The 11,822-nt window shown below is 36.1% G+C and overlaps 1 protein-coding gene across 1 annotated transcript in view; it reads left to right on the top strand.

Annotated features, from left to right (window-relative positions):
- LOC126184558 (nonsense-mediated mRNA decay factor SMG7-like) overlaps nucleotides 1-4,882 on the top strand; it is a 211,830-nt gene extending 206,948 nt beyond the window's left edge. The window contains exon 20 of the mRNA XM_049926985.1: nucleotides 1,243-4,882. Coding sequence (XP_049782942.1) covers nucleotides 1,243-1,338 — 96 coding nt within the window. The 3' untranslated portion in view covers nucleotides 1,339-4,882. The remainder of the gene's footprint in view (nucleotides 1-1,242) is intronic.
- The last annotated feature ends 6,940 nt before the right edge of the window (nucleotides 4,883-11,822 follow it).

Consider the following 11,822-nt stretch of genomic DNA (forward strand, 5'->3'; position numbering starts at 1 on the left):
ATGTGACTTCTGTCAGAAAAGTCACAAATCCAGTCACATAACGGAGACGATATTCCATAAGCACACAATTTCACTATAAGCTGCTTGTAGGATATAGTGTCAAAAGCCTTCTGGAAATCAAGAAATACAGAATCAATCTGAAATCTCTTGTCAACAGCACTCAACACTTCATGTGAATAAAGAGCTAGTTGTGTTTCACAAGAACGATGCTTTCTAAACCCCTGTTGGCTGTGTGTCAATAGTCCATGTTCTTCAAGGTAATTCATAATGTTCAAACACAAATTATGTTCCAGAATCCTGCTGCATATCAATGTTAATGATATGGGCCTGTAATTTAGTGGATTACACCTATTACTTTTCTTGAATATTGGTGTGACCTGTGTAACTTTCCAGTCTTTGGGTCGGATCTTTCGTCGAGCAAACAGTTGTACATGACTGTCGAGTATGGAGCTAATGCATCAGCATATTTTGAAAGGAACATAATTGGTATACAGTCTGGTCCAGAAGACTTGCTTTTATTAAGTAATTTAAGTTGCTTCACTACTCTGAGGATATTTACTTCTGCGTTACCCATGTTGGCAGCTGTTCTTGATTCGAATTCTGGAATATTTACTTCATCTTCTTTTGTGAAGGTATTTCGGAAGGCTGTGTTTAGTAACTCTGCTTTGACAGCACTGTCTTCGATAGTATTTCCGTTGCTATTGGGTGTAGAAGGCATTGATTGTTTCTTGCTGCTAACATACTTCACATACGACCCGAATCTCTTTGGATTTTCTGCCACGTTTCGAGACAAAGTTTTGTTGGGGAAACTGTTACAGGCATCTCACATTGAAGTCCGCACTAAATTTCGAGCTTCTGTAAAAGATTGCCAGTCTTTGGGATTTTGTGTCTGATTAGATTTGGCATGTTTGTTCCGTTGTTTTTGCAACAGTGTTCTGACCCGTTTTGTGTACCAAGGAGGATCAGCTCCATCGTATGTTAATTTATTTGGTATAAGTCTCTCAATTGCTGCCGATACTATTTCTCTTAATTCGAGCCACATCTGGTCTACGCTTATATTATTAATTTGGAAGGAGTGGAGATTGTCTCTCAGGAAGGTGGTTTGATGAACCCTTTGCCAGGCACTTAAATGTGATTTGCAGAGTATCGATGTAGATGTAGATATACTTAAACTCCTGTATAATGTAAGTATTCTGAGGGGAAAGGTATTCTTAACACTCAGTTGCCAATTTTGTGTTGCAGTCATTGTGGTCAGGACCAGGCCCATCCCCACTCGAGAGACTTCTGGAGCAACAAAAGCGACTTCGTGAAGGACCAGCTTCAAAAAAGGGAACTTGAAACACTAGCATAATTGTTTATTCAGGAATATAACAAATGTGGCATTAATCTTAACTACATATAATTGCCAGATTTTTGAAGCATGAAAATAATTGTGATGCCTGGTAAATGTAATGAAATGCTGTATCGCTGTGTTATTTAAAGTCAACAAAATGCAGTGATTCATACTTTATAATACAGTACCTAAAGTATAGCTATAAGTGTCAGGCAAGTATAGGTTTCATGTTTTGCACTTGGAGTTGATTAATATTGATCTTTTCTTCTGAGGCTAAGTACAGTGTATGTAATGAGGTGAACATACTACATTCAAGCCATCCAAATGAAGAAAAGATGCTCGTGTGCAGCATGCACCCGGTAAGTTCATAGGGTAATGGTGCTGTAAGCTTTCAGTCTGGGAGTACCAGAAATACTTGATACAGTATTGTTGAACCACGTAAAAACAACTGAGGCACATATGAATTGACTGCTTTTTATGAAAGATTGAATTTCAGTTGAGACTCCCTTGCTACCCAAGCTGGCACTAGATTTTTCCTTATCAAAATTGTTTCTTGGGAAATGGGAGTTGTAAATACAAGATTGTTTACAGACATTGAATTGGGTGTCAGTAGATGTTGTCTTTCCTCATACAAGTTGGTAACAACTCAGTTTTAAGTATTACCTAGTGTATGACAAGTTTGTAATATGGCAAAGCTTAAAACAGATGAATTTTAGGTGTAACAGAGCTTCTGACAAACAAGTTTTAGTTGTGGAGAGTATGTGAAAAGAGATGTTCTATAAACAGTTGACAAAGGAGGTACATTGTCAGAGAACAGTCAATGATTTAGTTAAGTTACATTGAAGCATGCAGCAAGTGTACAGATGGAAACAATTGTAACAGTTCTGTGCTTTTTGTGGTTAACATGGTGACCAAAAATTAAACTTTTGTCAGAATATTCATTCAGTCAGTTGCAAACAGTAAATAGCATTTTATTTTGTCCAGTACGAGTTGTTTTGGTGCTGTTCAAAACTCCTTTTGAAACATTCCTTTCAGTGTGTGTGTGTCAGTCTGTTATGAAGTACTGTGTGTTAAGATTTAAGACCGCAGTGTTACTCAGTTTTGTTGTCTTGACTTCAAAAGAACTATGCTCTTCATAAGCTGAAATTTTTAGTGTTTGATATTTTCTATGTAGTTTCATTGGCTAATATTTTAGTGCGCATGGGAAGTCACGTGACGGATATTATGTGGTTACTTATCAGGCTTTTGCTCTAACTTACGTAGAGAGTTCTCTAGCACCAATGAAAAGTTTTCTTAGATGTTGCTTGTAAAAAGAGGATTTTGTTAAATCTTAAATTCTTTTGTCTCATATTTTGTCAGTTCCAATAACGTAAAATGATTTATTTGCAGTAATTCAAATACTTAAAGATATGTATCTGAGCTAATGAAACATGTACACACTTTTCCATCTAAGCATATCTTTCACGATTGATGTGAACACTGTGGTGTAAAAAATGAAAATATATACTATACCGCCCTACCAGTTGTTGTACTGATGTTTTAAAGGCTGATATAAATGTTGAACAATCATATAGTATGCTTTATAAATTTCTAAAGAGGAAAACAGAAAGCGAAAGATAAACATGAATGACATTGATAAAATAGCATGTACTCGTCAAAAATGGACCACAATAATAGGTAATGGAAACTTGACTCTCTGCATCAAAGAGTCCTTCTTTGCAGTCAAGTGCACAAAAAAGAATCTTGGGGAGGAGAGTTGGGGGGAGGGGGGTGTCAGAATAGCCTAGCACCTGGAAATTTTCAAAGGATTTGATGCAAATTGAGTAGGTCGCTGCAAATATCATGATCTTGAACTACTGAACCATATGTTCCTGCACTCAGGCCTGTTGCTCTGTGCCACATTTTTCTTTGTTGCTTTATCTTTTCCTAGTGAGAGAATAGGCACTGTGGTAAGACATTGGTTTTCCATAGTATCCCTAATCTTTCTTCCTTTCCATCATCCTTCCATTCATTACTGTCTCTCTTCCTAATTTTATTCTGTTGTCTTCCCACACTCTTATTTTCTTAAAGTTTTTGTTTTCCAGTTTCAGCTCTTCGCCATTGCTTTACATGTATCAGTATGAAACAGCACTTGGCTCTTACGTTTCACCATTTCCCAGTTTTTGTATAAACATATTCTCAGCAAACTTCCTTAATGAGCCCTCAAATGCCGTTAGAAAAAGGTACATAGTACCATTAAGAAACTGTACTTGTTTGAATATGTAGAGAGATAAAAAAAATACTAATTATACATAAAAAAAGTCTTTAAAATAACTTGTCAAAAACCTTGTTTAATTATCCAACGTAATAGTCAACAGGTCATTAAACTCTAATCTTCCTTTATAGCTTAAGTATCATGAATGAATTATAGCATAATAGTGATTTCCTTTCACTCTCATAATTTGTGTTCATTACTGTTCTTCATAACAACTGTTGAAAGTGCTTGATGTAATTGATAAAATTGATCTTCTTGTCTCTTAAGGTTTTTACTGTATGTTAAGACAGTTACCAATGTGAGAGTACAGCTATCCTTATCTATTTCATTCATGTTTGAGAAATTTGAATTGTGGCAGGGTGTCAGTATTAAAATTTCCTGATGTTAAAACTGTTACTTGTAGCACAAATGTTTGATAGATATATTTTAGTGATACAAATACTGAGGTTTGAAGTCGGCATGATTGTTTTGTATTCACATCGTCAAAAATGTGTAGCTACATAAAAGCAATATTGTTGTTAGGATGTATGGATTGTTATGTCTTAGAGGACTATAAGATTGTCTTGCAAATATAAAATTTGTGTTGGCTTTTATTTGATAATAAAGCAAAATGAATAGTCAGTAAGTATAAGGGCAGGAGTTTACCATAATTCTTATGTTCTAGAATTGTGATATTAGACAGGAAACACAGTGGTAAACAAGTATATACAACATAGAATATATCAGTTGAATTGTCTGCTCTGTACTAATTTTTGTTACTGTTTTACACTTAGGCTGTTTACTGCAGCACACCTGGGGGACAATATTGCAGTTACTCAATTTAATTATTTTGAAAAAGTACAGAACTCCACTCACAGTGAAACAATTCTTTTTGCCCCCTTTCTGAAATTTTTACATGAAAATGTCGAGTTATGTTCAGTTCCTATCAAAGTCTAGCTTAAATGTTTTACGAAAACCTGTTACAACATAAAACTTTGTTATACTGTCAAAACTGTTTTATATTGCTGTACTATCCCAGTAAGGGAAATTACCACTCTTATGGAAGTAGTTTAAATTTCTGTGTTGAAAGTTATTGTAATTGAATGTTTGAAATGTCTTAAAAATTGTGTGTGTGTGTGTGTGTGTGTGTGTGTGTGTGTGTGTGTGTGAGAGAGAGAGAGAGAGAGAGAGAGAGAGAGAGTGAGTGAGAGTGCGAGAGATATACTGGTATTTTTAGTCTGGAATTGAATCCTACAGGAAGTATCTGTAACAAAGACATGTTGAACAGCTGCACCAAATAAAAAACTTTTTTATAATTTGTGTAAAGTTGTTCACAAATTTATTTTATTGAAAGTACCTTTATTGTAATGTTTACAACAAAGTAATTTGATGTGAATGCAAAACAAATATTTACCACTAATGTTTTCTGGCATTATAAAAAATTTCCTTTCTATACACAACTTTTCATGTGAAGTTTTGTTACTTTTTCATATGTCGGAGAGAAACTGGAAAAAATAAAGAATGGAGTCCTTGAATGGTTATTCCAAAAACTTAAACGGTTATGGAATTATCTCTTGTTTTTAACCCAATACATCTGTTATGGAGTTCTGTAACCAGATGTCAACATGAACATGTGAAGTGAAATTTAAAAAAAAAAACGAAGTTTCTGTCCAAAGTCTCATATGATTGAGTACAGATTTAGTAAGAGTAATCTTGACAATATTGCATAATAATTGTGTGCTGTGAAGCAACATCTAGTTTTAGAAATGAAGCTATAATTTCAGTTTGATCTGTTACGTACATTTGCGTACTGCAGCGTATACAAATTATGTAAAAGTTCCCTTTGTGAATACAAATTGCAGTATATTGTTCCTCTGGGTAATTAGCTGAAATCTCTTGCACAAAAATGATGATAATATGGTTATTACATTTTAATGAATCATTAAACAGTATTTCAAATACAAAAAAAAATGTCTTTGGCCAGATGTGTATGAGTAGCATAGGTGATTTCATGCCATGCTTGCCTACTACTCTTGATATTCACATTTCCTTTTAAAAGAAAACAGCAGTCAAAAGCAGCAATTTATTGCTACAAAAACAGTTGTAATTTCACTTCTCTTGCAAAAAGTATAATAGATTTTCTTTCCTTTGGTGTCAGTGAAATCCTGCATGACTTTGTTGAAATTCAAAAGCTGTCCCCACACTGCATCAAGCCAAGCAAAACTGAGGAAATACGTTCAGTGCAGTACAACATGTCCGGTGTAGACGTGGCTAAACATTCAACTACCTATGTTCGGTTGACAAGGATTGCCAGCCCACACATTTGCACCTGGCCCAATGCCGAGATCAGCTACAGTTTAGGCTTCAAAAAACTTATTTTCCCACTTGCCACTGTCACCAATTGTGTTAACAAAATTGTTAAGGCTAGATTTAATATTGGTGCAAAGCCATGCTCTTATGAGTTCCAAAGTACCGGACACAAGAATTGTGGCACGAGACTGTAGCAGCCAGCGTAGTTGAGTAAAAGGTACTGTTGGCTATATTTCACTGCATCTGCTGTTCAGAGTGGAAGGTGACAGTGAGTGATAAACATTGATGCTTTATTTGTTGAAAAAAATGTGTGGATCACCAGTGTGTTTAATGTGTCTGTAGCATGTAAAGGAAAAATTTCTATGGTCAGATATCGAGAAGGTGTTCTTTCCGACATGCAATGACCATGATTTATAGCTCAAAACAAGCAGTTTGGAAAGTTCTGTCATTTATTGCAGTGAAAAGTAAAAGTTAAATCCTTCAGTGTGAAATACACCGAAACTGCGTAAACTACTTGTATCTGTTGATCTTTTTTGCTTCAGCTCCAAAATAAGGTTTGATAGGTTTCTTCTGTATGATCTTGATATATTAATATGTAATGATTATGGCTACAATACCAAGGAAGACTTAGGAATGAGGAAAAACTCAAAAGAAGTTACAGACAAGGCAGAAAAAATTAATTTAGAGGATCATGGTGTGAAGAACAGTAACATAAATGGCAGATCCAAAGGTGAGGTAGTACTGGGAGAAGAATACCATGCATCTTTCAATGTGTAAATGCTGTTTAATAACAGTGCCTCACTTGAAAAGACTTTGTCATGTGACAGACAGTGCATGTTTTACTCATTTATCTATTTATTACAAAGTGTTTTTCTCAGGGCAATACTGCTATAGGTCTTTAAGGTTGCTGTGTTAGGCCATCATACATTGAAATTTATCTTTATTTCTTTATTATGAAGCTTTTTGCTTCTGTAGGGGGCTTGACACAATTGTGTAGGTGCATGGTAGAAACTGAGTTGGAAACATTACATGTAGCAACTGTTGCCATTTTGAAAGATGGAAATGCAACTCCAGCTCTTCATTTGTCATCTGTTTCACAATACCACAGATATTTCCCAGTAAGACACTACATTTAATGTATGATTTGTACTTCCAACTTATTTTCACAGTTCTTCATTTTTGCAAAACTTTCATTGTCTTATTTGATTAATTCTTATGGAACCATTGTAATATTTAAGTTTCTGCCTGCTCCAAATACGTGCCCCCCCCCCCTCTCTCTCTCTCTCTCTCTCTCTCTCTCTCTCTCTCTCGAGCCAGCTCTGGTGCAAATCTAGGAATCAGTCAGCAGAGTATTTAAATTTGCATGCAGTCGTACAGTTTTTTTCTGTTACTTGCTACTTATTTCACCTTGCAATGGTTTGTTAATGTGAAAAACGCAGAGTTGTACTGTGTTTTGGAGTCCACATTAAGCTGTAGGTCCACTAGTAATTGTGTAGAGAAGTTTGAAGGCCAGAGGAAGACAGTGGCATACTACCTCCAATATGATCACACCCAGTAAATCACTGTGGTGTTGAGACCAGCCTTCAAATGGAGGAAGGCTTTCCTTACTGTATGGGCAATGCAAGGAAAATAAATTAAAACTTCTTGTATCTTTTGATCTTTCTTGTCCTTATTTTATTGAACCGGGTAACATTTCACCAATATATTGTTTCTCATCGGCTTCATGTTTCACCTTTAATGTTATCATTGTGTAACAATCCCCCTCCGTCCTCCCCCCATCCCCCCCCCCCCCCAAAAATCTCCTCTCCCCCATGACACTATCTGGTGATGACATGAGGTCAGCCACACCAATTTTTGGCACACCATTAACTACGGTGAAATTTACGAAACATAACTTTTTCTCCTTATTATAGTCTACATTTATGATATATTTATTCTGTCCCCAACCCCTTCCGTCTTTTCCTTCGAGAGAGAGAGAGAGTCAATAATGTTAGTTGCCCTATTATACAACCATGGGGAAAGTTAATTTCAGGCAACTCCAGATGCAAAAGATATTTCAAAGTGCAACATAACGTCCAGTGATTACCATTCATATATTTTGCAGATGAGATTTGTCACAACATTTAAAAAAAACAGTACCATTTATTTCGAGTAATGTTCCCACTGCCCCAGATAACCTAAATTTTTGAACAATTTTTAAATTGTGGGAGCAGGTTTAAATTTAATATAATTTATCACCATGTAATTGTGAAGAAGCTGGTAGCTGAGACCACAGTGTCACTAATCGTAGCTTGAGGTACAGCAACAGCTGTTGAAGTATTTACTGAGCAAAGATAATATAGGATACAACTGTCTAGGTGTGGACAAAACACTGTAAAGGCAATTGTGAGGGACTGCAAAATTCATTGATATTGGGTATTTTTGTTGGGTATAAATGAAATGCTATCATATATCCAAAAAGCAGGACTACTTCATACAACTTTCACATTAGGGAAACTAGATTTTAGAGGTGAAATTGTCACAAAGTTAACTTACTTGTCTTGTCTTCATTCACCAATGTCTTATGGCATCATATTCTGTGGAAACTTGCTATTGAAGAAGAAAGTGTCTGTTGCACAGAAGTTTGTAACAAGGATAATATGTGGTATTTGCTTCATAAATTCTCATAGAAAATTGTTTAAAAGGACTGGGTATAGTGACAACAGCCTCACAGTACATTGATATCCTTATGAATCTTATCAACAATAAATCACAATTTGAAAATGGTAATTATATTCATAAGTATAATAGTAGAAGGAGAAATTACTTAACTATGCTCCACTAGCAGTTCGTGTAATACAGAGGGGAGTAAGGCCATCTAGAGAAATCTTTGATTATTTACCCAACCATGTAAAGAATTTAATAGATAGCAAAATTAACTTCAAGCATATAATACAAGATTTTGTGTGTGTGTGTGTGTGTGTGTGTGTGCGTGTAAAACTGACCTGTTTCATATGATAGTCAGAGATTGACAAATAACTGAACTAAACATCTGACAACCTTGGGAGAGAAATTCTACATTTTACATTTTAGATGACATACATAATGTGCATGGAGAACTGCACACTGCAAAACCCAATCTCCACTGGTTGCTGATGAACCAGGCAGATGACCACAGAGATGACAGTATGCCTCAGTCATTCAAACCATTACACAGCGACCTACCATACTTCACGGTGGGGACAATGACTGGTGGTAGAGCCCTGGCATAACAGTTCATATCCAAATCAAAGCAGGCCACTTCTGTATCACAAAAAATTCAAAGTGATATGATCCGCAATAAAGGTCCATGTCATTATGTACTGGAACAGGCAGTTTTCTGGTAGCAAATCTCCATCTGTTAAAGAACGCCTTGGGTGAGCAGTGTAAAGTTCAGTGCTGATGTCACAGTTCGGACAATAGTGGTTATATGCCTTCTCACAGAACATTTTTGAAACTCATGCACTGCTAGGAGTGATGTGTCCAGAGACTTAGTCCATATACTGAAAAGCAGGTCTAGTAGTAGTGTAAACCTTGAACTTTTTTCAGTCCAGTTCATGTAAACTTTAACACACATTACCTTTTGATTCACACTTGTACTTACTGCAGGACGTGTCAACATTGTTGGTGCTTCCTTCCTTTTCCATTCTCTGTGACAAAAGCCAAGTTGTTAATTATTTTTTGCATATTTGATTTGTGGAAAAATCATCAAAATAATCTGTGATTGTCATGTCTTTCGTGACATGAAGAATTTGTCCTTAACTTCAGAATATACTTTTACTTTCTCATTAGACAACTGACAAGACAATGTAAACACACTTCTTTCTGGTTAGACATGGCTCTCAAATTCATTACTGAAACTACAAAATGGGAGGATAAATCAAAATTTTGCAAACAGAATCCTAATGTGATGAAATTACTTCAAATTAAATTCAGTCAGCACAAGATCATAAAATTAAAAATGGAAGAAATTTTGTAATCACCATTTTTGAACATAGTAAAAATTTCACTCTAATATTTTCTGTTGTCACTTAATTTTTAATTATTTTTCTCCTATGGAATTTCATAATCAATTGTGTTGAAACTCAAATGGATTAGATGGAAATCAGACTCCATCAGTATCATAACTGGCATATTTAAATTTCCACAAAATTTGTTTTTTTACTCTATCGGTCCATTAAGTACACAAATTAGACTGCATGCCCATATTGGTACCACGTTATATTAAGGGCTTATTATACAAATGACAGACTGTAATCTAGAGACAGATGAAACCAGTAGAGAACTATAACACCATCAGAGCATTCTTCACAAACTCTTATATTTGCAAGTAAAGTGGAGTGTAATTACTAAAACTATTCTCAACAAAATAATGTTAACAGTGTTCTGGTGCAGTCTTCAACCACTGAGTACTCAGGTTCACACTGCCCTCATTTGTGAAATATGTCCTAGTAAGGCATTAAAATGCAAAAGCGTGTGATCACTAGCACTTTTTCATACGTATGTCAAATACAGGGTGTTTCACATACGACACAAGTGTTTTGCCTACTGTCATGTCGGAACCAACACCAGGGGGGCCAATGAGTTAGGAGCTGGCTCAGAAGGAAGTTCAATAAAACCATTGCACCAGTTAGCACTTTAATTGGTATGTCAGTAGGATTTGCTTACATAACTGTGCACAGACTCAACCTGAAACCTTGCAAAGTAATGGTTGCGTGTCCAATTCCAATACTGCTGCTCAGTGTCAGTACAGCAACTGGCTATTGCAGTCTGTGTACAATGGACAGATTGATCATGAAATGCTCTTTTCTTCTGACGAAGCATTTATTGGGTACGTAAACACGCAGCAGAATTGACACTGCTGTTCTGAAATTCCTGATCAGTTACATCAAAAGTCTCTGCATGATGTTAATCATGAGTGTGGTGTACAATTAGTGCAACACAAATCACTGGACCTGATCTGTTTCCATGAAACTGCAACTTCTGATAGGTATGTGAACAATATATTGCAACCTCTTTTTCATGGAACTAATGACCAATGAAAACCCCTACGGTTATTTCATGCAGCACAATGCAACAGTACACACTACCAGTTAACCTATGTAAGTATTACAACATGTTTCTGATGATGTGATAGTTGACTGTCCTCTTTCCCATCTATAAATCTACCAGACTTTTATCTTTGGCAGATGTTATAAGATGTGTAGACAAGTAATCCCGGTACACACAACGAAAAAGATTGGTCCAGTTATGTTCACATCACATGGAGGCTCTTTGTAATTCCACCATTGATTCTTTGGGAATTGATGTACTCATATAAATGCTGCCACGTTCCAAGAAAAAAAAGCAGCATTTCAGGATCAATGTCTCCATCATTCACAGACTGCAATAGCCAATTTCACTGCGAACATTGAGCAACGATATCTGAATGCACTGCCATTATTTTGTAAAGTGTCAGCTTGAGTTTGTGCAGAAGTTACTGACGCACCAGTCTGAAGTGCCAAACAGTGCAATGATTTTCTTGAACTTTTTTCCAAGGCCACCCTTAAGTTGTCTATTTCAGCTACAACTGATATTACATCTGCCAGGGTCTGAAGAATGGCCCAGAGCATCACCATGATAGGCGCCCGCTCCTCTGGTTTTGGTTCGCACATAACACTTGACACAACATTTGCACTGCATGTGAAGCACTCTATATTTTATTAGTAACTTTGTTGGCACATTTTCTGTTAATGTTCTCACTTTCACTAGGAATTTCATCATGATTGACAAATTTAAAGATAATTTCAGAAGTACTCCAAGGGAATGTTACAAGGCCATTAGTATTTTCAACTTATATCAGTGGTATAGTGGATAGTGTTGAAGATCCCATGAGGCTATTCATGGACAATGCTGTCGTCCATAAGAAGGTTACAATGCCAAAAGGCT

This window comes from Schistocerca cancellata, chromosome 4 (genome assembly GCF_023864275.1).
Source record: "Schistocerca cancellata isolate TAMUIC-IGC-003103 chromosome 4, iqSchCanc2.1, whole genome shotgun sequence".
NCBI lineage: Eukaryota > Metazoa > Arthropoda > Insecta > Orthoptera > Acrididae > Schistocerca > Schistocerca cancellata.